The 26,566-nt window shown below is 41.8% G+C and overlaps 2 protein-coding genes across 8 annotated transcripts; one reads left to right on the forward strand and one right to left on the reverse strand.

Moving 5' to 3' along the window:
- Nucleotides 1–2,943: 2,943 nt before the first annotated feature.
- On the forward strand, nucleotides 2,944–6,309 carry LOC124056808 (opioid growth factor receptor-like). Of its 2 annotated transcripts, none has more exons than XM_046384637.1 (8): nucleotides 2,944–3,609; nucleotides 4,461–4,526; nucleotides 4,653–4,679; nucleotides 4,782–4,836; nucleotides 5,037–5,115; nucleotides 5,199–5,265; nucleotides 5,348–5,496; nucleotides 5,592–6,309. In XM_046384637.1, exons 1-8 carry the CDS (start codon nucleotides 3,130–3,132, stop codon nucleotides 5,875–5,877), a joined length of 1,209 nt encoding a protein of 402 aa, XP_046240593.1. In that variant the 5' UTR covers nucleotides 2,944–3,129; the 3' UTR covers nucleotides 5,878–6,309. The 2 variants fall into 2 exon arrangements, with proteins under 2 accessions (XP_046240593.1, XP_046240592.1); XM_046384636.1 differs by having other exon boundaries at nucleotides 2,946–3,609; nucleotides 4,779–4,836.
- Nucleotides 6,310–6,698: 389 nt separating this feature from the next.
- Nucleotides 6,699–26,134, reverse strand: dido1 (death inducer-obliterator 1). 6 transcript variants are annotated; one of them, XM_046384618.1, is made up of 17 exons: nucleotides 25,978–26,134; nucleotides 24,375–24,467; nucleotides 23,160–23,278; nucleotides 21,801–22,884; nucleotides 21,127–21,550; nucleotides 20,247–20,609; nucleotides 17,975–18,194; nucleotides 14,632–15,193; nucleotides 14,359–14,518; nucleotides 14,070–14,186; nucleotides 13,806–13,961; nucleotides 13,348–13,495; nucleotides 12,726–13,242; nucleotides 12,299–12,446; nucleotides 12,097–12,186; nucleotides 11,805–12,000; nucleotides 6,699–10,814 (listed from the first exon to the last, which is right to left on the reverse strand). In XM_046384618.1, exons 3-17 carry the CDS (start codon nucleotides 23,239–23,241, stop codon nucleotides 7,279–7,281), a joined length of 7,803 nt encoding a protein of 2,600 aa, XP_046240574.1. In that variant the 5' UTR covers nucleotides 23,242–23,278; nucleotides 24,375–24,467; nucleotides 25,978–26,134; the 3' UTR covers nucleotides 6,699–7,278. The 6 variants fall into 6 exon arrangements, with proteins under 6 accessions (XP_046240574.1, XP_046240575.1, XP_046240572.1 ...); XM_046384619.1 differs by having other exon boundaries at nucleotides 13,854–13,961; nucleotides 20,247–20,612; XM_046384616.1 differs by having other exon boundaries at nucleotides 20,247–20,612.
- Nucleotides 26,135–26,566: the final 432 nt, after the last annotated feature.

A 26,566-nucleotide genomic window follows, 5' to 3' on the forward strand; every position in this document is an offset into this window, starting at 1 on the left:
TGCTGCATGCTGCAAGTTATTTTAGTTTCATATTCTGCATGAAGTTTCTATCTATTTCAGAAGGGCATTCCAATTTGGGAGGCCTATTCATGCACTAAACCAGGCCATAAAGAGCCTGAGATCTGTCATTAAAAACCATATTTATTGCCTCCGCTCCATATAGAACATATGGCTATCTCCTCTCTGTGTTTTTATCTTCCAGAGACAGCACACAGGACTTTATCCCGCTTTAGTAAGCACAAATGAATCTATTGCTGAAAAGATGTTAACAGAGCAGCACGGAGACACGTCTTGATTTTCTGCACTGACAGTGAGAGCAATTATCTCCTTAAGAAAGGAGTTCCTGAGAAATAATAGCCTTGCCAGAGTCCACTCAGTGAGAGCATACTGTGCTTACATCAGTATTATTCAGCATCAGTTCCTTATGTAAATGTATCATTGTATGTAGGGAACAAACATCCCAAAGATGAAGTTTATAAAGTCACAAATAGACATGTCAGTTCAGCAGTATATTTCGCAGTCACTGCAAAGTACAAGCGAATTTTTTAATAAGATTCTTTGGTTTAACAACTCTCCAGCCATGAAGTAATGATGCTTGCATTATCTGATGTACTAATCTCATATCTCTGTGCTCTACAGGGCAGTGTATGCATCCTTTTATCTACCACAGGAAGACATTAAGAGCAGGATGTCCACTCAGTGAAGTCGAGACACTTATCTGTCCAAGTGCCAACCCCCATAGAGAATGAGGAGGGGGAAATATATGGTAAACATGATGCTATCTTTACACTGATAAGAGCTGGTGGAGATAAAGACAGACGTGGTGATCATATACTACAGAGCCATAGTGTATATTTTTCATGTGATAATGACAAATCTTTTTAAGTCCTTGTTAACTGGAAATGCTTTATGAACTTGCAGGCTAATGTCTCTTTGGTGACAAGTCATCAGTGTCACAGAGAGAAACAGGCTTGAACTTTGCAGCTAATGTCAACAGTCCTTTGAGCCTTATTAGCCAAAAGGGCAGGGACGTTGTTTTTAATTCCTCTGCAACATCACCTTCAGGGTGATGTGCCTCATTCCCTGTTGAGGTATCAGGTACAAGGATGAGGATGAGTGTTACAACAGATGAAAAAGCATTTTTTTATTATTATATGGATCGCTGTTTCCTCAAATGACAGTAAATTGCAGCCTCTGTGTTTTGAGGTTATAGCCACAGTGTCATTTTCTACACAAGATCAGACTTAATATAAAAATCTATTGATGTTTTGGCACCTGGGTAATTTCTTCCTGTGAATGTCCTTTTGAATATACTGTGCTGACTTTGATGTCCATGTTTTAAAGTACCAGATAGGTAAGTTGGATAGGAAAAAATGCAAATAATAAACCTAATAATTCACTCTAAAAGACAGAATCTTGTTATGGCAAACAGAGTTATTATTTTGATATTGTTGATGATCTTGAAGCGACGAGTTTCTCCTGACCTGGGATCTTTGTTCAGTTTAGGATGTGTTTGAATGGCCTCACAGCCAAATATTGCTTCAAATGAACAAGCTGTTATAATCTACAGATTTCTTGTAGTTTCACGCTCATGTCAGGAAGCTCATAAGCATGGCTTCATCAGAACTGGGAGTGTGTATTTCTGTGAACATTAATGTTAATTTTGAATGTTCTGCATCAATTTCTCCTCTGGGATAAATAAAGGAATTCTGATTTGATTTTCTGATTACTGATTTCTCCAAAAGATCACACACACACACACACACACAATCCGGGTTCAAACAGTGAAGCTGTTAGGAGTAAAACAGCTGTCCTCCTGATAAATCCCAAGCACCATCACAGCTGTCTAAAATATTTATTTCAGGATCTAAAAATTTAATTCTGTTTCCTTTGCCATGTCAAGTTTATAACTGCAGCTTTTTTGCTTTGCTGCTTAAATGTCTCTGATAACTTATTTATTGTTTAAAATGACTGAAACTGAAAACAGCCTCTCTACATCAACACAACACACAATTATGAAATCTCCTGGAAAGCTTGTGCTGCTCAGCGTAATTCAAAAGGCAGTACAGCCTGCAGAGATCAGTAGAGGTGGGGTGAAATGTAAGTGTAGGTCCTCAAGTCAGAGAAAATAATCTGTTCGGCTGGGTGGATGGTGGATGTTTTATTTACATGCAGATTTGGATCAGGGCCCAGTCTGTGCATCACTTCAGCAAGGCATGTCTGGGGACAAAGTAAAGCAACAAGACTAAGCAGTTCCATCATTTGTCCCAATAATAAATAACTCCTAAAAGGAGTAAGGATTCAGCAGTCAAAGGCAGTATGAAACAGAGTAGCCTGTAAAATAGGTTTTTAAATCACTGCAACCATGAGAGGCCCTTCAGCAAGCAGTGATAAATGTGGACAAAAAATATGGCTAACTGGTCCTGTTGTAGGAATGTGCAATGAGCTGCGGACAGATGAACTACAGACTGGACCCACACAGACCTGACCTCAACCCCGCTGAACACCTTTGGGATGAACTGGAACAGAGATTGTGAGCCAGGCCTTTTCGTCCAGCATCAATGTCTGACCTCACAAATACTCTGCTACATGAACGGGAAAAAACTACTACAGAAACACTCCAAAATCATGTGGAAAGCCTTCCCAGAAGAGTGGAAGCTTCCTATATATTTACAATGCAATGTCATTAAAGTCCCTGTTGGTGTAATGGTCTGCTGTCCCAATACTTTTGTGTATATAGTGCGCGTGGCGGTGATTGGATTTGAGGAGTCCTCGCGATTTCCTTGTATTTTGTTTTTGTATTTTTGATGTGTTCGAAACGATTCTGAAGAGTGATAGTCAGGCCCACATCAAATCTGAGTTTTGTGCAATCAAAAGAAATCATCATCTTATTTCGTTTAATCACTTCAAGTGGTGACTTGATCGTTAGTTTGTAGCGAGAAACAGGAAGCTGTGATACACCCTTCATTCAATCATGACGTTACTTGCTGTGTTCACGGCATGTTAAGTTTCTGTTTTCTGTCAAGACTGCAATGTCAATTTGAGAGAAAATGAAAGTGAAACAGACTTCATGTCTAACATGTGAAAACCAGGTGATACTTTTAGCAGTGTCGTCTCGGTAGACAAGCTATGTTTTTGATGGCCTGGTTCGGCTACAGCCGCCTGTATTCGGTGTTTGAATGGTTATGTCGCAGATTGTATGCCTTGTGGCGCTGTACTGCAGCAGTGGTTCGTCCTATAGTACGCTATGCATTTTTAGCGATAAAGAATCCCAGAAGATGCCAGGATGAACCTGAACCCGGCCATGAAGACGAACTCCGAGAGGGGGGCAGCGAAGGTCAGCCGCGTGCCGCAGGCAGCAAGCTGCCAGTTCGTGAGGACCGCGACCAGTCTGATAACGACAGGTACCCGGTCGAGCAAAGGTACGAAGAGGGAAATGATGATGATGATGGTGATGATGACATTGACAGCGACAGCGACGAGTATCGAGTTCAGACCACAGATGAGTTGTACTGCGGCTATGATTCAACCTGGGAGACCGAGGAGGACCAGGAGACCACAGTGAGGAGAACCAGGCAGAGAGCGTGGGGAAACCCATCCGCTGGACACGTGAGTAAAGCGGAGGCCTTAAACTATCCTCTACAGCTGGTTTCCCGTCATGAGCACATTGGAATAATGCCGTATTTTCAGATTTTATGTATGTCTTCTGGCAATCTTTCAGTAAGCCTTATTATGTGGGGAATTACTTTACTTCAATTTGAAGACGGTTGGTACATTTTCAACATTTCTTTGGCCAGAATTTACTGCAATGTTTGTTGTTAGGCCAGGTACAAATACCATTGGTGGAAGCAGTATTCACATCCTGGATATGACCCTGAAAATATTCCACTCTAAGTCCCACTTCATGGTATTATGTGTCAAGTATTAGCAGCAAAATTTACATACAGTATTAAAGTAGAAGTACTCAGTATGCAGTAAAATGTTGCATCAGTATTTTAGTATTATATCAGATGTTGTGGGATTGATGTGTGTATGTTGCACTTTACTGCGGTAGATGTTTAAGGTTAAGTTAATTTTATCTACTTTATATTCAGTTGGATAGTTTAATTTATACAGCAATGCATCCCTTTCTGTAATATTATCATGTTTATAGTATCATTGTCAGTATTTCATCAGCTCAGAAAAACAGCACTGTTGCCAGCTTTGTGGTTATAACCTTTCTGAGTAATTCAAGAAGGTTTTAAATTAATTAATTAGCTAGTAAGATAATCTTTTCAACACGTGAAGGGGCACCAAATCACCAAATATGAAGATACATGGGCACTAGTCGTGAAGGTTATGAAAAGTCTGAAGAGTAATTTTTAACTAAAGCTGACAAATATAGTGGGGTAAAGACACAATTAAAAAAAAACTACTAAATGTCCTGAGTTTAAACTAACCTGCATTCATTTTCTGTCCAGCATTACAAGTTCCGCAGATTTGAAAATGCTTCAAGAGACATGCAGAACTACAGGCATCACTACCCTGTATGTTACACACACGCAGTCACACACACATTCACACATGCACACACACAGATGTGTAGCCTACAGAATACACTGTCCCATGTTTAAGTATAAGCCAAGCACAAATTGTTCTTTTATATTTCTCAGAACAGGCCCCAGCAATGGATAATGCCAGTAAGTACCCATGATGACTTTGTATTAGGACTTATTAAATGATTTTGTTATTATTCACTAAAAAAAATAAAAGTCTAAGTGCAGTGTTCTTCTGTTCAGCAGGATGACATGCCTAACTTGAACTTCTACCTTGGACAAACACCCTCTTTACCTGATGGTAGGCCTCCAGTTAAAAGCATGCTGTTGAAATCCATTAATATAAATTAAACAAGCTCTATTCTGTGATGTGTCAAATCAGTGTAACTTAAATTTAAATTGACATTAGAAAGTAGTTGAGCCATCTAGCCGCCATCTATGCAACTATTTATCAGCTATTTACAAATGAACTGACTTCTGGTGACTTGTGTTTGTTATCAGGTGTCTACATCCACAGTTTCCACGATGAATGGGCTGAAAACTATGAAGTACTGGAGCGTGTACACACCTATATTCAGTGGTAAATTACTCTATAATCACAGACGTAATGTAAAATGTTCACACCCCGTTTCTACAATTTGTTATAAAACTTTCCTTTCAAAGGTTGTTCCCACTGCAAGAACCAGGTGTGAACTATGAGGCCACACCACTGACAAAGGAAGAAATTAAGGTAGACTACTAAAAGCTACAAAGTTAACAGTTCAAAAGAAAGTGCTTTGCATATTCTGACTGAAGTGCTACCTTTGCTTTAGTGTTTCCTGGAGAACAGCACTGCAAAGAAAAATCTGCTAAAGTCCTACGACATCATGTTGGACTTTTACGGTATTAAGTTGTGCAACAAGGAAACTGGGGAAGTCAAGAGAGCGTCAAACTGGATCGAGAGATTTCACAACCTGAACACGTAAGCTCTGAATTTTAGTAAGACAATCTGCTCATTAAAAACAGAGGCCACTAAACCTATTTATTTGCCTTTTTTAACGGTTTGTTTTCCGACAGTCACACTCATAACAACTTGCGTATCACACGCATCCTGAAGTGCCTGGGAACTCTGGGGTATGCACACTACCAAGCCCCCCTGGTCCGCTTCTTCCTGGAGGAGACTCTAGTCAACGGTGAACTCCCAAATGTCAAAGACAGTGTTCTCAACTACTTCATGTTTGCTGTCCTTGACAAGAGACAACGCAGGGATCTCATCAAGTTTGCCTATTTGAAGTATGACCGTAAATCTGAGTTTGTATGGTGCCCAAAGAAAATTCAGATGATCTGGTCTAATTCATATTGATACTATGTACTAATTGTCATTTAGTACAGGAACATGATGCAACATGTGTGACGTTGGTTGTCAGTCACACTGCAGCTTTGGAAAATGTTTTCTGAACATTTGATTCTATGTTTTGCTTTCCAAGACTTTTTATGTTATGGAGTGGGTAAGTGGGACAGATGAAGAACTGTCAGAACTAGAAGCTCAAATGACTCTTCACAATTCTAATGATGAAAAATGTTCATTCTGTTTTCTTGTTTTTATATTGTTTAATACCTAAATGCCTTAAATGATTAGTCCTCTCACTCCTGTATTTATTTTTGCAGGTTCTGAACAGATATTGTTTCATTTAAAATTTGATTAACATTTGTACATTATACTACTGACATCTTTCGGACATGTTGTGTTTATCATGCAAAGCTTTAAAAGAACAAAGTGATTTGGTTCTTCAAATATTCTTCCTTATGTTGTTTCCTTACCTTTTTGACTTTTCTGTGACTTTCTGTAGTGTCTATCAGATGTAAGGGTGTGTACATCTTTTGACATTTATAGACTGTGTTCACAATATTTAAGAACAAAGATTTGCATTGTGTTGAGATCTGTGCTTTGTTAAATGATGATATAAACTGCAATTTCAGGATGAGCCACAAAGTCAAAAGCAGCTTGTTTCGGAGGTATCACAACAGCACCATCTGCACTGCATTAAATAGCCGTGGTGCCTCCTAACTTCCCAGAATCACTCTCGTATTACTCAATCACAACGTGAAAACAAGGCAACCTATTAAGAGACTTAAATCATATTTTACACCAAAAAATGTGAAAATACAACAGAGAGAAAAATATGTCATCAAACGGGTTTAATTGGTTGAACTGAAACAAAATCAGGACATCTCACTGACGACCATTGATGCAGTGTATACTGTAGATAGTTGGAGCCTTAAAGTTCAAACCTGCTGGACATATAAACACACGTACGTGTGTAAATAGTTTTGCCTTAACATTCACAATATCCATTTCAGATATATGGCTTTTAATTTCTCTACTTAGAAAAGTATGATTAAAAACATCAGTATATACACAAATACATTCATATTTACATATTGCAAATGGTGTGTTAATCAGTTACATTATTGTTTTCTTAAAAAAAATGTTTTGAAGGGACAAAGGTACATGTAACAGGACTCAGTAGCCTACTTAATACATCTTGTACACAAGCAATGAAATGGCCTTTTTCAAATGTGATAAAACTAATTAGAAAGCTTTTAAGTGACAATAAGAATACAAATATTGTCAAACGTTATTTCTAGTAGAAACACAACTGTGGAAATTTAACTAAATACTATTAATCTACATTTACACTGATAACTTCAACTGAGATCAAATGTCTCTCAAAACTGTAATGTTGTGTCCACAGAATAGAGACTAGGATATGCTCTTGTCGTTTTCTGCAGTTTTATCACTCTCCTTGGGTGTATCATGTTTACTGTCCTTTTTCTCCTCTCTCTTTTCTCTGCTTCTGCTCCTGTCCCGACGGTCTCTGTCTTTGTCCCGGTCTCTCTCTCTCTCCCTGTCTCTGTCCCTGCCTCGGTCTTTACCACGGTCTCTGTCCCTGTCACGTTCCCTGCTTCGGGATCTATCCCGTCTTCTGTCCCTGTCCCTATCTCGCTCTCGATCTCGGTCACGGTCACGGTCTCGGTCTCGGTCTCGGTCACGGTCACGGTCACGGTCTCGGTCTCGGTTTCTCCCTCTGTCACGTTCGTAGTCCCTCCTGTCAGTATCCCTAGGTCTGTCTCTTTCCCTGTCTCTCTCCCGGTCTCTCCTCTTGTCTGTGTCTTGATCCCTGTGTCGTTCTCCCTCCGACTCCCTGTGCCTCTCGCCCTCCTTCGCTTTGCTGCGGTCTCTTTCTCGGCTACGCTCACGATCACGGTCCCTTTCTCTGCCTCTATCCCAATCTCGCTCTCTGCTCCATCTCTTGACCTGGCCCCTGTCCCATGACGGCCTGCCAGGGTGAAGGACTTCCCGTTCTCTTTCCCTCCGACGGTCCTCGGACAGCTCCCTTGGTCTCTCTTCAGAGGGCTGTGAGGGACCAGGAGGAGGTTCTCTGTGGCCTCCTTCGAAACGACTGAAGCGATCTCCACCGTGGGGCTCCGAGTCCTCTCGGGTGGAGCTGCTCCTCCTTCTGATCTCAGGAGAGTGCCGTCGCCAGTGGTCATCCCTGTGCAGGTCAGGACTGTGGGCTCCCATGCGACTTGAAAGACCTAAGGGAGCCTCTGGAGGAGTTGGCAGTAGCGGCCCACTGTGGCGAACAGGTCTAGCCTCATCAGAGTGTCTATCAAAGCGGTACCGCTCTGATCCTCCAAAATGCTGAGAAGGGTGGGGTCTAGTCTCATGAGATGGAGGACCTCTGAGCTCATCAAAAGATCCTCGATGAGGTGGTGAAGAGTGTGGTCTGGAGCTCCCATATTGGTGATGTGGACTGAAGTGTTGTCCACTCATCTCACCACTGGAAGGTGGGCCTCTTCTGTCCTCATACTGGTTAGGTGGAGGTCCCCGGTATGCTGGACCTGGTGAAAGACCCTGATTATCTTTAAAAACATGGCCAGAGTTTGGATTCTGGTCCACATTTAGCTTAAAAGAGTTAGAATTTTCTTTATTATATTGTTCTGCTGGGCCTCGAGGTTGGTCTATCACTGAGGGATGAGCCCCATGCTCACCATACTGAGATGGTGGGGGACCCCTAGGCCCTGGAAAGTGGGACGGAGGAGGGACTCTGTTATCAAAGTGAGGTGGAGGTGGCCCTGTGAAAGGTGGAGGAGGACCTCTGTTTGCAGGGAAATTGTATGGTGGTGGTGGACCAGCGAATCTTGGTGGAGGCAAACTGTTCTGTCCATCAAAAGCAGGAGGTGGGGGGAGGCCTGGAGGGGGGCCTTGTTGTCCAATGTGCTGAGGGGGAACGGAGGGATCAAACATTTGAGGAGCAGGGCCTCTTTGGGCCATGGGAGAGAATGGTGGTGGTCCTCTGGGTGGCATGATATTCTGAGGAGGAGGTCCAGGAGGAGGCTGCTGCTGCGGTGGAGGTTGGGTGCCTGTCCACTGATTTTGGTAGGGAGGGTATGCAGCTGGAGGTGGGCCATACTGCTGGCTGCTGTCACCCTGCATGGGGGGAGGACCACGTAGAGGGGGAGGAACATGAATGGGTGGGGGGTGTCCCTGCATAGGAGGGGGGCCTGACATTGGAGGAAGAGCCTGCATGGGTGGTGGCACAGACATCGGCGGAGGCCTCATAATCATGGTTTGTCCCTGCATCAGATGGGGTGGGGGGAAGTTGGACGGTGGGGGAATGTCACCTGGAGGTCTGTACTTGCTGTCAAAGCCTGACGCTGACATGTGATGCGGCATATGATGGGACTGAGTGTCACCCAATGTTGTGCTCTGAGTGAGTACTGGGATTGTTGAAGTTACTGTGGATGTGCTTGCCAGCTCATTGTAATAACTTGTGGTTGGTGTATCTTGGCTATTCTCCTCATACTCTGAGTCCTCACCAGTTTTTAAAATACTGGCAGCGTTTGGCCAAATACTGTACTTGTCCATCTCTGTTTCTGCTTTGACTGGCTCAGCTTCCTCATTTTTCACTTCTTTCTCATCCAAGTAGTTGACCTCCATGTCAGGTTCCACCTCCTCTCCCAATAATGGAATTGACACCTCGGCCTTATCCAACTCCGGGAAAGGTAGCATCTCGCTTTTCACTTCCTCCTGAGGCAGTGATGTTTCTGGGACTGGTGGGGAGTCTGGGACCTCAGCTACATTAGATGGCTGATTTTCTTGTATCACAGGCTGTGAAAGAGTAGAATCAGGCAACTCAGCAGATGTCTCATCTTTCTCCTCAGGTTCATCAGTCAGTTTTTTGCTAGTTGCAGCTTGGCGAGGATCCCTGCTCTGTCGGGGATCTCTTTTCTGGTTGATCAAGGGAGCTGCTGATGAAGACTTAACTAGTTCTTCAACTTTTTTCCCAAGCTGCAGTAGCTGAGTATTGGCCAACAAGGATTTGGCAGGTTGAGTTAGGAGTGTGTCTGGAAGAGTCGATGTCGCACCAGGAGTACCTGTGGATGACATTTGCTGTTCTCCTTGTTTCTGGAATGTTTGATCCCCAAACTGTTTAAGGCTTTCCAAGATCTTTTGTGGATCAGTTATAGATTCAGCCTTAGTTTGGATGGGTACTAAAGTTTTGACGTCATCAAAAATGGAGTCATCCTCTGGGTCGTAAGCCACATCATCACTTTCATTTGCAACCACCTCTGGCTGCTTAGTGATTTCAAGTTTACATGTTACATCAACAGGCTTCTTGGGCACATTGTAACCCCTACTTGGGTCATACTCTTCTTCTGGGTCATATGGTCGGTCATCTTCATCATCTTCAACCTGTTTCTCTTTAGAAATCTGTGCATACTGCTGTACAATGGGGTCTAGCATTGTAGCAGGCGGGACGGAGAGTTCTCCACCCTGATCAGATGGAGAGTTGGAAGCTTCAGAGTCGAGCTTTTTCTTGCCAAAAAGAGTGTTGAGGATGGTCTGAAGAGGAGTGGCAGCTGCTGCAGAGGAAGCGACAGAGCTGGATGAAGATGGGGAGTCCTTGCCAGTCGTAGTGGATGTGGCTGGTGCTTTGACAGAGGACAAGAAGGAAAGGACTGAGGAGGCGTTCACAGCGCTGCTTATGGTCTCAGAGGAATTGGATGGAGGTGACCCTGGAGGAGTCGTGCTGAAAGGGATTTCAAGACTCTGCCGTGTACTTCTTTCTGCTCTGACTGAAGGAGATGGCTTTGGAAGACCAGTGTCATCAGGATCTTTGGTTTGAGTCTTGGACCGCTTTTCCTCACTTTCCAATGGAGCACCAGCTCGCTTTCTGTCTTTCTGGCAGATCAGCAGCCCCAAGAGGAGGTTAGGACGAGCTGGTTCAAGCCCTGCAAGAAGGACAAAACCAGAATCTTAGAAAACACACATGTTCATAATGGTTATTCAGCAAATGACAAAGCTATCAATATAACTTTGTCATTAAACATACTGATAACAAAAACAAAAGTAAAGAGTGCCAGGTGCAGAGAAAGGTTTATCACCAGGATTGTGTTGGTGAGTGAAATGATTTGTGAATGTACAACCACACAAACTGAAAGTTCCTACTAAAATTTCATCACTACAAGCCTGGACATAGAAACATCAGACAAATTCAAGATGTATAATATTATTTTTCTGAGGTTACTCAATAAAAGTAAAAACCTCATGTATCCAGTATTCTCTTTTTAAGGCACAATATGCAGTATTACACCTACTGATGTTTGAGGCCTTCCGAGATGGACAACCTTTGTTTACTTTGTACTTACCACAGCAGCAATAGCCATGTGGGCACTGTTAACAGTGTTCAACGATCAATGGTTGAGTGATTTATATATAAAAATATATTTCTATATATACATATTTATATAAGTTTAGATCAAGTGCTGATTCCTGACTTGGGAAAACATGTTAAAACAACATTTTTGGTTTACTTCAGTGGTGTAGCATGTTACCATATTAACACCAGTATGCTATAAAATGACTGACACATATCGCATATGTATGAGCCAAAACAACAGGCTGAAACTGGACTCAAATGGCACCAACCTGAGATGCAAACTTGCTTTATTAGAAATGTGTGATACAAAGTCAGACACACAGCAGAGAACAAAGCAGCTCTTATATTGACAGACGGGGTCCCCTACAGTATAAACCCATGAATCAGAACAAGCCCTCATTTCAACCGGAGTCCAAAAACAAGGGTGACACTAAAAATACTCACCACATGTACAAAGACAAAAAAAACAACAACCCACAATCTAATAGCAAAAACATTAAGGTAAATACAATTACATTGCATGTCCCCACAAAGTTATTTGTGTACACCTTTAAATGCTTACCTGGCCCATCAAACGGTAACAGTTTGGAGGGTAATGGGTCCTTTGAGCCCAGCGGGATGAGATAGAGGTCCTTGATGCGGCGATTGTTATTTGCAACCACACCAAATCGTTTCCTGCTGCTAAAGTAAGAGAAGAGAGAGACATATGCCACCTCTTCTTCCTCTGTGGCTGGGTGAAAACGAATGAGACAAAGTTCCTGCAAACACAGACAGCAAAAACCAGCGTGTAAGTGAAACAAGGCCTTTAAATAAAGATGTTAAGGATGATGAGGATAATTTTTCTCCAAACATACCTTGGAGAGTGAGGTCTTCAGTTTCCCGACATAGTCCCACACAGTGTTTGGAGATATGCGTCCTCCAATATGAATGGTGTCTGGCAAATCCTGTACAACAGTGACAACACTAAGTCTGATGCTTTTGCTCAGATGTATGTCCAAACGTTTAGCTTTAAAGTTAAAAGTGAAATTGGGCCTAATAGCCAGGTAAATTACTAACCTCCTTCAGATGTTCAAAAGATCCTGATACCAGGTAAGCCTTGGTCACAAACTTAGCCACAGACTGCATGTTGATAAGTCCTTTCCAAATTTTCTCTTGACCATGGAGGAAGATTGCCGTCTCACCCTCAGGAGAAGCTTCAGATGTACTGTAAAACCAAAACCATTTTCCTTTTAGAAAATAAAGCCAAAACTTAAGGCTCAAGCCTATACACAATTTATCATGTACAGATCATTATCATGAAAACAATTACATTGCCCATCAAATGCTAAAGAAGCACCACAAACTGTTTAAAAATGTTATTTTTTGTACATACACAGCATATTCTCATGCCATTTTAGTACAAGATAAACAGCCAACAAATGATGATACAAACTAAGCAATGCATTCAAGAGTTGATCTATAAAACTGTGATGAGATTAAGCACCTTATTTTCGGTAGTTTGGACATAGCTACTGAAGGTGGAGGAGCTGGGGGCTTCGGAAGTGGTGGCTTGGGTCCGACATCCACTGGAACACTAAGAGGAGCTGGGAGTGGTTCTGCTGAGTTGTTGATGGTTTTTTCTGGGGCGGTGTAGGTGACAGTCACACCAGAGCTGTGCCTGGCCATGCGGGGGTCTCTGCGGGTGATGCTGACAGAAGACACAGTAGGGGCAATCGGTGCAGAAACCGGAGCTGGAGGTACCAACATATTAAGGTCCTCCTGATAAAACTGCGGATGTGATTCTGGTACTGCTGTCTCCATGTTAGACTGGTAGGATGAAGGGACAGGGTGTTGGTGGGCTAAAGGGTCTTGGTGCTGGTAGGTTGTGGGGACCTGTGGTTGGCTGGCAGGATGGACATCCACCGATCTGGATGAATGCAGCTCTTGTCTGGGTGGCTTAGTTTCAGGCTTCTTAGTCAGTTTGGCTTTCTTAGCTGCAGGCTCATCTTCCATCTTCTGACCTAGAGGGCAAGATTTAAAAAAAATATAATCAAGTTGTCTGCTGTATAACATATAATCCACTGGATGAATATAACCCTGACACTTCATGTCATCATTTCATTTACCTGTGCATATTTTACAGTTGAGGTCAAAAAGATGAGTCCTGTGTTCAGAGGTGGTGTCTTTCAGCATGGCACTGAAAATGTCTGGCATGCTGCTGCCACTGTTTCCCTCAACAGCAGAGAGCTGTGCTGAAGTTGACTCATCTTGGTCCTGTCGACACAGAAAAGAGGATCTGCGTCAAATTTAATGCTAACATAACAGCTAGAATTCTGAATTATTATCATGCACTACATTTTGGGCATGGTAGATTCGAGTATGTTTAATGACCAACAATGATGAAGAAAGACATAGCTTGTAAAAGAAAGAAATTGCATTGAAGAGGACAGCTGGCAAGATAACTTGCAGTATCTTCACTACAGTCTTTACTTTGCCAGATCCAACAGTTTGTGCGCCACAAACAATGTTTAAAGGTCAAAAGAAAAGCACGAAAAGTTAAGAAACAGAGCATGCCACCACTTACTGCAGCAGAGGCCATGCGAGAAGATGAAGAGGTGGTAGAGATACATACATCTCCATCAGATGTTGGTGGAGCATCATCCATATCCATGCTATGTGAGTCATGTCTGTTGCCCAGTTTGGACTGACCAGAATGGGCCCTTGAACTGGGAGACTGTACCTGCAGGACACAACAATATACGCTGTAGCAATTAAATGCAAGTCAGTTTAATTACAAACCACACGTTTGCCTATGCTTGGTGTTTAGTCAAAGAGAAGTAGTATTTACCTCGGGAGCATCTGGCTTCCTCCACTCGGATATCTCTTTGGAAAGCAGCTCTTCGGCACTTAGTCTCACCAGTCTGAAGGGGCTAACCTCACCACCCACCACCCTGTAGAACAAGCCCTGAGACAAACATACAGGAACACACAATATTTTAACATCACAGCACGAGGAACATCAAGTAAAATCAGAAAACAAAAGCTTATCAGAGGTAGACATCACTTTTTACACACAAACTCTGTAAACCAAAATGTGAATTTGACTAAAAATGTGACTTGTATGTTTGTTGACTCACTTTGTTTTTAGGATCTTTCAGGTTGAACATGAGGGACCTGTACTTGTTCTTGTATTTGCTGTCAGTGTTAAGGCAGAGGTTGAACATTTCTTTTTCAATGGCAACTGCCAGCCTTCCCACCTCACTCTCAGTCATTTTCAGATCATCACTGTCGCTCACCCTGGCGATAATAAACACAACAAATATTTGAGCTTTTTTGTTTAACCAAAAATTCACTGCAAGTATTTTAGAAACAACCCAAGTACTCTGGGCTAGGCTTTGTGAGACTCTCACCTCTTATAGAGAATATCTGTCAGAGAGCGGCGGATGTTTTGCCTCATCTGGTTGTTGGGTGGAGGCGGCAGTGCAGGCGACACAGTGTGTGCTGAAGCAGCTGCATGTGCAGTTCTGGAGGAGGAGTGGCTGGAGGGAGCAGAAGAAACTGGAGATGATGGGACTCTGGAGGAGGAGTGACTATCAGATGTAGTATCCCTCTGTTGTGGCTGCTTCTTGGGGATAGTAAAGTTGGACTTGGTGACTCTCAGTGCCCCTGTGACGTGGATCGGTCCTGGAGGGAAGGAAGGTGGGGGGTGGACGGCCGAAGGGCTTGGCTTCTTGGACTTTGCTGCAGTTTTACTCTGGGGCTTCACAGGTTTTTTTGACGCCTTTGAGCTGGTATTCCGAAGAGAATGCTTCTTGTCCTTTGGGGAGACCTTGGCTGCTTTAGTGGTCGGAGCCTTCTTGTTTGCTTTGAGTGGTGTCACAGACGCTGGGGAAGGCTTCTCAGGAGCTTTCTCTGGCTCAGGTTCCTTCTCTTTCTGCTCCTTCTCACTCTTCTTCTCTTCTTTTGGGGGTGCTGGAAACCAAGAACAAGATCAAACATTTTAAAATAGGTGGTCATTTACAGCATCAACAGATGTGTAGCACTGTAACACTGTATACAATCATGACTTTGGGTCTGTAAATTAGAGACTACAATGCTATGACTGAAGAGGCACAACACTGGTTAAGATGACAGCTGGAAACAAAAATTTATCAGAAAAAGTGAAACTGAACACTTTTAGTAAAGCCCTCCCACTCTGTCAATCCAAAAATATTATTCAAAAATTAATTCACACAATAATCTGCATATACAGGCTGAACACAGTAAACAATCTGAAATAAACACAAAAGTTGACAGCTGGGCAGTTAAAAAGCCCCTCTTTATTTGTGGCAGCGAATGGCAGATACATTGTGCTCCTAATCCAGGTCCATTTGAGAAAGGATGTTTCCCAAACATTATTTGGTGCAATTATCTTTGAGAAGAGCATAAAGTACTACACAGGAGAAAGGGAACTGATGCACTTGACTCATGAAAATTTTGTTAATTCACATTCAGCAATTGCTGGAAAGACTACAACTACCAGGGTTCCTCATTTGAATGTGAGAGAGCAGCAGGATCAACTAGTTATTCAATGGCTAAAATGTTCAGCCCACTTGTTTCACTGCCTACTAAAACAAATGCTCCATAGTACTGCATGCATGGAATATATGGATCTTAATAAAAGGAAATGACTGAGGTTAATGAAGTACATAAATTACTCATTCCATAACTGTAAATTTCAACAAACATTCATACCAGCTCAGCAACAAACATGATCACCAGCTGAGCTCTGACCTCAGAAGTACCTTGACCCAAGTCTCATTAATGGTTCTATCAGTTAAATAAATTATGCATTTACACGTCAATAAATTTCCTAAAGACTATTCCCTTAAAAATATATCATCAGCCAGTTTGCCCTAAGATTTATATGGCATATATACACATTTGTCAAATCTCTCTTCAAACTCTCATCTGCAGATGTGAGCAAATCATCTACTGTCAAATTTGCATGTTAAAGCTAGAAGCATCAACCCCATCTGAACACACAAACTGTACAACCCCTAAAAATGTCTAAACCACAATATTGTGCAGAGCAACAGTAGAGACCAAAAGCAACCAAACTCAACAATCTTCTGATAAGAGTGTCACACCAATCACGATATCACCGCAAACTAACGTGCCATAATATCCTCCTCCTGTTCATCACAGAACATTCATCATAATGATCTACTGAAAGGAGAAGCTGCATTTACTTAGGATTAACACAATTTCATCATTCTGGTGCCTCCAATGACCTCTTATAAAGAATAAACTGAAATGTCCACATTTCATTGCGACAATCATCCCCCTCTATATATTTATATATCATCAGGTGTGTGTGTGAAAAACTGTTGAATGAGATCTCCAGCTTTCATCTTCAGTCACAGCCATTCAGAACTTCACTGCTGTATCTCCAGGTGATCCGGTCTCGAGCAGAGCCGCTTCCTTCTCCGGCTGTTCACCATCTGTGGTCTCATGACTGTCGTGTCTCCAGTGTGTGCAGATTTATCAGATGTATATGCTTGTTTAAGTTGAACTGGGCAGGATATCCTACAGCAAGCCAACACTGCTCACATAATCAATCAAGGCATCCTAAAATCTGTTATATCACCTTTTATTTTCAAGCCAGTTTCTCACTCAGTAGTGAGACATCATATTCAATATGAATCAAAACTTTGATAGAAGTCAACCTGTTACGCACAAAAGTAATGGCAGGCAAAGCAAACACAAGGTTAAGCTTAACAGCTGATATAATAAACTCAATATGAGCATTAGCTTAATCAGTCCTCATTTACACGAGGGAATTCTGAGACACCTACCTGCTGGAGAAAGGGAGGGACAGGGAGGAGGCACCTTTTTTTTTTCTTTTTTTTTTTTAATGGGTCCACCAAGCTGAAGTGATAAACCCACAAGCGGAGACTTGAGCAGATTGAAATCACACATACACACACGCACACAAATTCATTCATCACATCCATGCAACTTCGTAAAGCATCATGATATTGGAGAGAGCTCTGGATTTAGATTGTTGTCCCCTCTTATCTTTACCACATTCCTTTATAAGTTTTCATCTGCCCTGTATCAAACCTGTGAGGGATTCAAAAGGGGTACTCCGGTAGTTTAGTATTGCACTTCCAAAATGTTGAGGGACTGAGGTGTTCTAACTTACAGTCCACAGCACAGACTCCCACCTCTCCCGCCTACGTTGGCCATAAAAAAATATAATTTGTTACACATTCCCTGTCAGGTCAAGTGTACACCTTTCAAACTCATGCTTTCAGTGTGTAACACACGCTCTCTGTTAAGAATTTAAAGTCCCTGGTGGCATTATCAGAGTTTGCAAAGCTCTTCCAGAGACACAGGAGAAATTATACGACAGTGTTCACAGCTCCCCGACTCAACTGTCACTTTACTAATAAAGTCATCTTGAGTGCAATTTTAGGAGTGCCCCTTTCAAAATACATATGTTCTGCATTACTGAATACTTACCCCAAAGCACTTACCTTCTCCACAGCTGCCAACATTTCATTGAGTAACAAAACCTTACATTATCAAATATCAAATCACTTTGCAGATCATTTAGAATCCGAGTTCATCTCCAGAGCACTCGTGTCCTTCACCAAACGTACGGAACATTTCTAAATTACCGTATGTTAGCATGACAGGAGACACACTTATAAGAAAAGTGACAACGTGGTTTCAACGACAACCAGAGACCTTCAAAGAGATACATACACTTTTTGTTTAACACTGTTGGTGATATGGGTGTAGTCTTTTCTGGTGTTACTGCAATGTAATTATGGTCGCTGGACCAGGACGCAGTGGCCGGTGGGGGTGGGTGTTCCACAGCGTGCTCATCTTCGTCGTCCTCATCTGGATCAGGACTGTGATCTTCCTCGCTGTCCGACTCCTCCTGGGTATTCTTTTGCGCCTTCTTCCCACCGCCGATGCTCCTCTGGGTGGACAGGAACAAACACACATTCAAGAGTTTTAGTGACAGCACTTGGCGAACACTGTTTAACATTCCAGTCAAAGTAAAGAAGTGTCTGACTTTAGTTCTGTTGCTTTTTATAGCCAGATTCCATTCTTCAAAAGCCTCAAAATATCTGCTCTTGGTTAAAATTTTTAACTCTTACAAGTGGTCTGCCTGCTGATCGTTCCTGACCTCTGTACACAGTGTAGTCGGGACAATTCAGAAAAAATGAACAGCATTTCTGCATACACAAGGCTCCTATCTGACAGTATTTGACAGTTCTCTACATGTAGCATCCAAGCCTGTGCAAACCTTGATGTATTTCTGTGAAAATGTACACACTGTATTGAATATTTTTAGCCAGGTATATTTCAATGGTCTAGTCTAGTGAGAAATAAAGCTAACATTGCCAGGCTTTCTTCAAGCAACACTTCCTCAAGTTTAAACCCTGTGACAATCATTTCGAACATGACTTGAAATGATGGAAGATCAGAAAGCACATAGGGTAAGATATACTGCCTTAGTTTACCCACTCCGTCAGCCTGTGAATGTTCAGTCTCACACACATCCATTTGAGTAATGAGACCACAGGATTTCTTTTCATCCATCAATGAATGCTCATGAAATATCCAGGGTTTGCAAATCATATTAAATCACACTTTTAATGGCAACATATGAGAAGCGGAGTATTTAACTAACGAGTAAGACCGCTGACTCCTGTGAGGAATTTCCACTGCTGAAGAAGCAAAATTAGGGTAATATTAGGCTAATAAGAGAAACGGTACATAAACATATTAAAACAGACCAAACGAGACCAGAAAGGGTAATAAAAGTAAAACCAATAATACTGCCCAGGCTGTTTTTCTACTCTGTACAGTCACTAATAAAAAAAACACTTGACATAAATATTAATGATAGCAGATATTAGAAATGGAGATACTGTGACTGCATGAAAAGGGCTAAACCATATAATGATTGTGAACAAAATGCTGTGTAGGTTAAGTATTAAGTGCCATATTCATTCATAGATATTAAATAAAAAAAGGCTTATCACCTAACAATGCACTGGGGAAATGATTCACTTATACAACCCATCCCTTCTAGAAAATAATTTTCACTCATTATGGATTGATGATTCCATTGTTCTTAACTGGTCAGCAGACAGGCCACTTGCTCATTGTGATCAGATCCATTGAATGTGGTCTGCTCCACTGGTTACAAAGCACATTATCAACATCATCTGACCTGTTAAATGAGAGTCAGTTTCATATTACGAAATGGCTTACGTTGATAATCAACTAAACTTGCGAAAGGCACTTAAACGTCTTGACATGTTGACATCAGGAAGTAGGAGCTGCCAGTTACCTTTTGTTATGCAAGTGCACTTCCAATTAGTATTATAGAGCAACAGAAAAGCCTTTTATACCATTACCAGTCAGGCCAAGATTTGACTTTCTTGGAATATTATTAGTGCAGAGACATTGCCAAGAAGAAACTCAAAATGGCAAATATGTTTTTTGAAATCTTAAATATGACTGTAACAACACTTGAATGTATTAATATAAAGTACTGACTCTTGTATACAGATGAATCTGGATTTTATGTGGTGCTTATCAATGGTGAAAATTTTTTTTTTTATCCAGGTCACACTAATGCAGCTATTTATGCATGTAAATTTAAAAAAAAAACAAAAAAACAACAACAGTCTTTCAGACAGAGTAGAAAAGCATTTGTCTGCAAATGTCAACATCAGACTTAAGGGGTCAATGGCCAACAATGCAAACAATCAGCCAAACATTCAGGAAACAATTCAAGGAAATAGGCAACAGTTTCTCAATTGTTACAAAGACACATCTCATCTCTTCAATACTGTAACACAGACCGGCACCTCGAAGGAGGGGCTTTCCACTGATATTACTAATATTGTAACTTCCGAGAACATTAAGTTACTATTATCTATATTAAGATCATCTACATGCACAGACATTTTTAAAAGGACAGGAAAAGGGCATCATTTCAAGTGGTCCAAGTTACCTTTGGTGTAGACTTGGTTTTCTGAGCCTTGGCCTTGTCCTTCTGCTTGGGCTCTTTGACGTCAGTGATGGATTTCATGGCCGCAGCGGCGTGTCTCAGGATACAGTCATTGCCACAGTACACTGAGTCTGGCTGGGCGTTATTCTCACAGCCAGGCCCGATACACTTGGGAAGAGAAGACTCCCCCTCGGTGGCGTTCTCCTCTTGCACCTCCGCTGCTGGCGTCGTCTTCACCTCCACGTTTGACGCCACCTTCTGTTCCGTGTCTGGTTGAGCTTTCTGCTCTGCCACGAGTGCTGCCTTCTTTTCTGTGAGTGGTGCTGGTTTCTGGCCTGCTTTGGGTTCAGGTGGCTGCTGTACAGCCTGCTACAAGTCAGTACACAATAAAATTAGTAGCTAATGACAAGCAATGCCATCTTGCTTAGTGTTCTTATAATATCAGCTTCCTTAATGTACACCTGATTGATAGCAACTGTGTTTTGTAGAATGGTTTTCAATTTCAATTTCTTTGCTTGTCCACATTGAGATTTCTGATCTTGAGGTAGTGTCCTCTACTTTTTATTCCTAATTGACATTTTCTAAAAGCAGGAACACCACCCATGTAGGTCCAAAAGACAGTAAGTTAGGAGTCATGAAACACAGCAATCTAATCACAGATATGGAAATTAATTGTCAGCTACATTTCACCCACACATTTGAGGCCTTTAATGGTAAAAACTGTTCATAGCACTAATTAGTTAACCAAGCCATAAGAGTAACTTTAAAACATTACATTAACAGCCCAAAGAAGTACTGGATGACAGAGCGATGACTCAGACAATGATTTAATACGTGGACTATTAAACAACAAGCCATAAAGTTTAGATAATTTGTAACCTACCGGCTGAAAGATCTTTATCTTCTTTTTCCCAGTTGGATTAGTAGCTTTCTCTATCCTGCCTTTGATACCCAGGTCCTCTGTTCCTTTCTCTTCAGTTCCACCACATGTGGTGGATAGAGGTGGTGCTCCAGGGTGAACAGCTGCCTGAGTGGGGTCAATTCCACTAACGTAAGTTTTCTCAGCAGTAGCAGCAGAAACAGCGAGAGCAGAACTAGGAGGAGCACCGTCAACTTTGGGCTTCCCAGTTTCTGTGGTTGCAGAGAGGACAGACGTGGCAGGTCTGACCACCTGGTTCTTCTTAGCGGTGCAGTTGGGGCAGATGTAGTCTTCCCCATTTCTCTCCATCAAGCGCCCACGGGCCTCAGTGATACCCACACAGTCTCCATGGAACCACTCCTCACAGCGGTCACAGCAGATCATGAACCTAGTGAGCACAAAACACTTACAGTGCCTTCCTTCTTTGAGGTAATGCTGAACAAGAACTAATACAATGAGTACAACATGAAATCAGGTAGCTGCTGGCCTGACAAGAAGGGGAAGACAAATGGTAATATGTTCATTATAATGTACTTTTTTTTTCATTTTTAAAACACTAAGTGCATTAACCAGACATTGCAGTCAAATGTGATCATGGTAATACCAATAATGGGCAAAACCAATAGACAACAATATACCTTTTGTTGTGTTTCTGACGACAGATGCAGTAAAGTGCATTGGGGTCATAACCTCCATCGTCTGACTCAACGGATGATGAAGACGAAGACATTGAAGAGTCATTCTCATCATCCTCATCCTCATCTTCATCATTCTCGTCATCATTGTCCTCTTGTGTCTGGGCCTTGCGTGTCTTTCCAGAAGCCTGGGTAGCTTTGGGCTTGGCATCCCTCTTGCCAGTAAAGGTACACTTGTTGGCAGGAGCTTTGACAGGGGTAGTGTTCTTACTAGCTGCCTTCTTTTTATTGACGTAAGTTCTTATTGGTCCACGTTTTACCAACATTGCCACAGACTTGTCTGCGCTGTCCTTGTCAGTCTCTCTGTCACTCTCCTCCATTTCCACACTGTCGATCTTATCGCCATGTTCGTTCTGCTGCTCAACAACCTCGATCTTCTCAGAGCCCGGCTCCGGCTGAGGTTGTACTGTTTTAGTGTTCTCTACATCGTCAGGATTGGGATAACTCATTTCATCTTTTTTTTCTGGTAACTGGTCCTTACTGGCAGTACTACCATCCTCATTGTCAGAGCTTCCCTCATCTTTGACTGTAACTCTACCACCTCCTCTGCTCTGTCTTCCACCTTGAGTTTTCCGTTGTGTCTGCTTCCTTGTGCCGCTTCTTGTCTTCCTCTCTGGAGACTCTGCCTTGTCCTCTACAGCCTTGGGGTCAGCGTTACCGTCAAAGCTGGCCTCTGAGGCAGTCTCTGCATCAGTCGGGGTTTGAGAAGGAGGGTCTCCACTTTCCAGACTGGCAGGGGCGCTCTTTCTTGACCCCCTTTTGGCGGTCAAGAGAAATTCCTCTAGTTTGTCAGTACGCTTAGACTGTCTGCCACTACGACGTACAGGACAGCGGTTTTCAGAGCTCTCAGTTGCTGCCTCCACTGGCATCTCTCTCTTTGCAACTGTGGACTTTCGGAAACCCCAAGTCTTCTTTACTTCACTGTTGGCCTTGGAAGGGTTATCCGTCTCCTCTAGTGTCTCTTTGACCACATTCTCGCTTTCAATTTGAAACTGTTCCTTCTGCTCGCTATCCCCTTCACCAAGGCCTGTGAACAGACAAACAGCTGTGGGCATGGAATTATGGCACGTAATCAGCGCAACATACAACACAGCCACGAAACTAGTAACTGTTTTGTGATCAAGTGTACGTATGAATCAAATGAATTTGAAAATGATTGTCCGGCTCAGACATGACCCTTACTTACCCTTTTCACCCATATTTAAAATCATTCAAAGATCACTGAATCTGATACCATCATTGTTATTACTGCAATGTCCCCCACCCCTTTATTATAAGGGAAAAGAAGCTCATCCAAGGTACCTTGAGAGCAGTTATCCATACGGTCCTGGCTCTGCTCTGGCTCAGGAGCAAGAGAGAGCTCAGGGCTCGCATCCTTCTCCATAGATGATGGAGATGATCACTACTTTGAAACTGAATGTCTACAGAAGAACACAAGAGACCAGCTATAAGTCATTCTTTTCAGGTATAATATAACAAATACTTGGGGGTATCTGTTTTTTTATATTAATGTAATAAGTCTTAAACTATTATATTATTGTTCCAAAATCCTGTAACAAATAAATACTTACATTTATTTGTATCATATAGTACTAATTCAAGAAACCACTTTTAAATAAAGCTCCATTGAGAGTGTGTAATGACATCACCTTCTCACATGATACAAAACCATCAACAAGGAGCTAATCAACTTCATTGTGGCTGCTACAAAAGCTGAGAGATGCAACACTGAGAGGAACACAAACACATGCTTGAACACATCAGAGGCCATCAGTATCAGCACTGAAGTGTATGATGTCCTGATCAGTCAAATGCTCCGTCTAAGCCTCAAGGCAACAACAAGCCTTGCCTCACTTCGCCCAGCTTCACTTTTTGAAATCACAATAGTCTGTAATATTTCTGTATATCAGGTTTGTATGTCAGTCAGGTTTGAAATAAATATTTAGATGCTTAGCTTTAATCAGTCTATTTGAATTGTGTCCCCGAAATTTTTGAATCTGTGCATTCGATTGAGGTTTTTAGGATTTAAAGCAGTACTTTCCATGAGAAAACAGCAAATCCTGAATTTAGTATTTCTGCTGCTCATGGATACTGCCTGCATCAAGTCCAGTGTTTACTTGCATCATCACATGCATACCCTCTACAACTTAATGCTGCATAATACTAAAAATCACAATATTTGCAGAACTTCACCATTTAAATCTTTCATTAAACGTACGTACATTTTTCATGCATTAATGTTTACTTTTTGAATAATTTGGAATAAAATTTGAGTGAAGCAAACGGGATGAAAATCAGAAAACTGTGATTAACCAGTCAATTTCAGGCATTCCAAAACTAAATTTACTGTAGCCCAACACCATATTGAAATTATACAGGTTGATTGTGATTGGCAAATTCTTTCTGTTATGTTTTTATGCAAATAAAATGAAGGAAACTATACTTCATTTAAGACTATTCAGGACCAAACTTGACATTTGTTAAGAGTACATAAATGAAAAAAGCCAGTGTCTGTACCTGCAGTTCAGTAGTGATGGATAACAGAGTACTTCTTTAACAAAACAAAGACTTTACAGCAGTAGTCATCGGTCTTGTACAAAGATAAAGGATCTGCCAGAGAGGGGAAAACACAAGTTAGGGTCAAAGTACTCTGCACTTCACATAAAGGCTAACAAGCAACAACTGTGAGGATTTATTTAGATAAGAAAACAACAACATTGCACGTTATGTCATCAACACAAAATAACATAAAATTGTTACTTAATGCTTTAAGTATGCCCCTCTGATGACTTTGCAATGTTATTCAACGTAACCGCAAATAGACAAAAAACAAAACAACAACTTTGAGGGGGCAACTGCTTGCTGTGAAAAACACATGAGAAAACAGTAAGAAACCATTCGGGAATAAATTAAATAATTTCATGGCCAAACACATATGGACAAAACGACGTCATAAATGAATCCACGACAATTAGATGCGCTTTTAAATGGAGGCATTGGTGAGCCTTGTTCCTGCACCGCCAACACTGGACAAAATCCGACTGAAGACTGCAAGTTAAACGGGATTTCTCCAACGGTGTGCCTGTGGTCACGACATCGTGCCACGTGAACGAGGGGGGAAACCGTTGCCATGACAGGTGGGAGAGGCCCGGGACAAAGACCAAATTTAACCCTTTTGGCGTACAATTAAGTGACACATTCAGACACGGCGATGGATTCAACTTTGACATTTAACAGTTAAGCGATTTGAGACGTTAATAGTGACACTAAGTCTGCAGTAAACGTACTGAGCTCCAGTGGTTGCTGTTCGATATTGAAAGAGGGGAAACTGCACGGGGCCTTTGTGCCGCGATACTATTCGTAAATCACAATCACAACCATGCATCGCTATCACATGTATATTGGCAAACGTGGTCCATACATAACGTTATATATATTAAAAAAGTTGGGTTTAACCGAGAAATTAAGACAACAAATACACTCTAACGTTAGCGTCACCTTCTGCACAACCGACAGCAGTAATGGCCGCAACGCCAACATTCTCCCAAACCGCTAACGTTATGCTAATCAACTACCAAACGTTACCGTTAGCTAATGTAAACCTCGGCGCTACAAATAGTGTCGAGTTATTGGGAAGAGCACACTTGGCAAATCACTGTAACGTTACTCGCGTATCTGAATGTGTCTTATTTTTCAGTTTCGTTATAGTCTCGTTTTACGACGAGAACCGAACGCTGCGCAACGTGCACTTGCAGTTAGCAAGACTGGCTAGCCCTATTAGCCACCACGAGCACGGGCAACTCAGCTTTTGACGCTAGCTGTTAGTTAAGCATTTAAGTAATCCAACACCTAACCACATAACCACCAGGAAACGTACCATAAGAGAAAATCACCGTGTAGCAATATCCACATCAAAGTTACGTTAATAAATGTGAATGGAATGATCCGAATAAAATGTAATAGAGTCGTTTGTCTGTACAGATTAGCGTTACAGCTAACGTTGGGCGCATCATATTCAATATTACCGCGAAAACCTGGAGTGAGAGAAAACTGAGCGTGCCACAAAATGTTAACACTACACTAACGTTACTAAGGTATTGAACTGTTACATTCCACCCACCTACACACTAGAAATACCGATGAAATGCCCTTGCTCTTCAATCCTCCATTTTCCATTCCCGCTGGAGCTAAGTGACTGCGGCAGATGGCTGACGCTTGACAGAATACCAATGTATTTACAGCGCCCCTATTGGCCGGGAGGAAAAGTGAACTGGCACTGGCAACAATGCTGAGATTACAGACCGACTAGGGTCAGTTATTAAGTTTATAAAAGCCTTCCAGCCTTTTTTTCGTTTAATGTCAAACTATGAGCATACTTTATACATTCCAAAATAGTAAATATAAAAATCTACAAACTGAAAACACCTTTGAACTAAATGGGAATTTGCCTGCCATTCACAGATAAAATACTGAATATTTGTTGCAATTGACTCACTTTTCTCTTTTATTTATATACTATTGTACGGTGGTTCATTGTTGACATTTGATACAAAACTGCAGGCTTCTGACCTCTCGTAAGTCTGTATTTAATGCCATAATAAATGTCTTCTTCGTAGTGCCTAGCTGAGAAAACGTAATCTTATTAAATGTATACAGCAAAACAAATCCAACACATAATCAAGTTTCTCAGAAACAACTATGAAATATAA

The sequence above is a fragment of the Scatophagus argus genome, chromosome 3 (assembly GCF_020382885.2).
Source record: "Scatophagus argus isolate fScaArg1 chromosome 3, fScaArg1.pri, whole genome shotgun sequence".
In the NCBI taxonomy this organism is placed as follows: Eukaryota; Metazoa; Chordata; class Actinopteri; family Scatophagidae; genus Scatophagus; species Scatophagus argus.

Bases quoted from the DNA above. Each gene is read 5' to 3' on its own strand.
- LOC124056808 (XM_046384636.1), top strand. From the start codon at position 3,130: ATGTTTTTGATGGCCTGGTTCGGCTACAGCCGCCTGTATTCGGTGTTT. The intron at 3,610-4,460 runs GTGAGTAAAGCG...TTTTCTGTCCAG, and splicing joins GAAACCCATCCGCTGGACAC to CATTACAAGTTCCGCAGATT. The intron at 5,497-5,591 runs GTAAGCTCTGAA...GTTTTCCGACAG, and splicing joins AGATTTCACAACCTGAACAC to TCACACTCATAACAACTTGC.
- dido1 (XM_046384616.1), bottom strand. From the start codon at position 23,241: ATGGAGAAGGATGCGAGCCCTGAGCTCTCTCTTGCTCCTGAGCCAGAG. The intron at 21,551-21,800 runs GTATATTGTTGT...TGTGCTCACTAG, and splicing joins CGTCAGAAACACAACAAAAG to GTTCATGATCTGCTGTGACC. The intron at 10,815-11,804 runs GTAAGCATTTAA...TCCTTCTTGCAG, and splicing joins GTTACCGTTTGATGGGCCAG to GGCTTGAACCAGCTCGTCCT.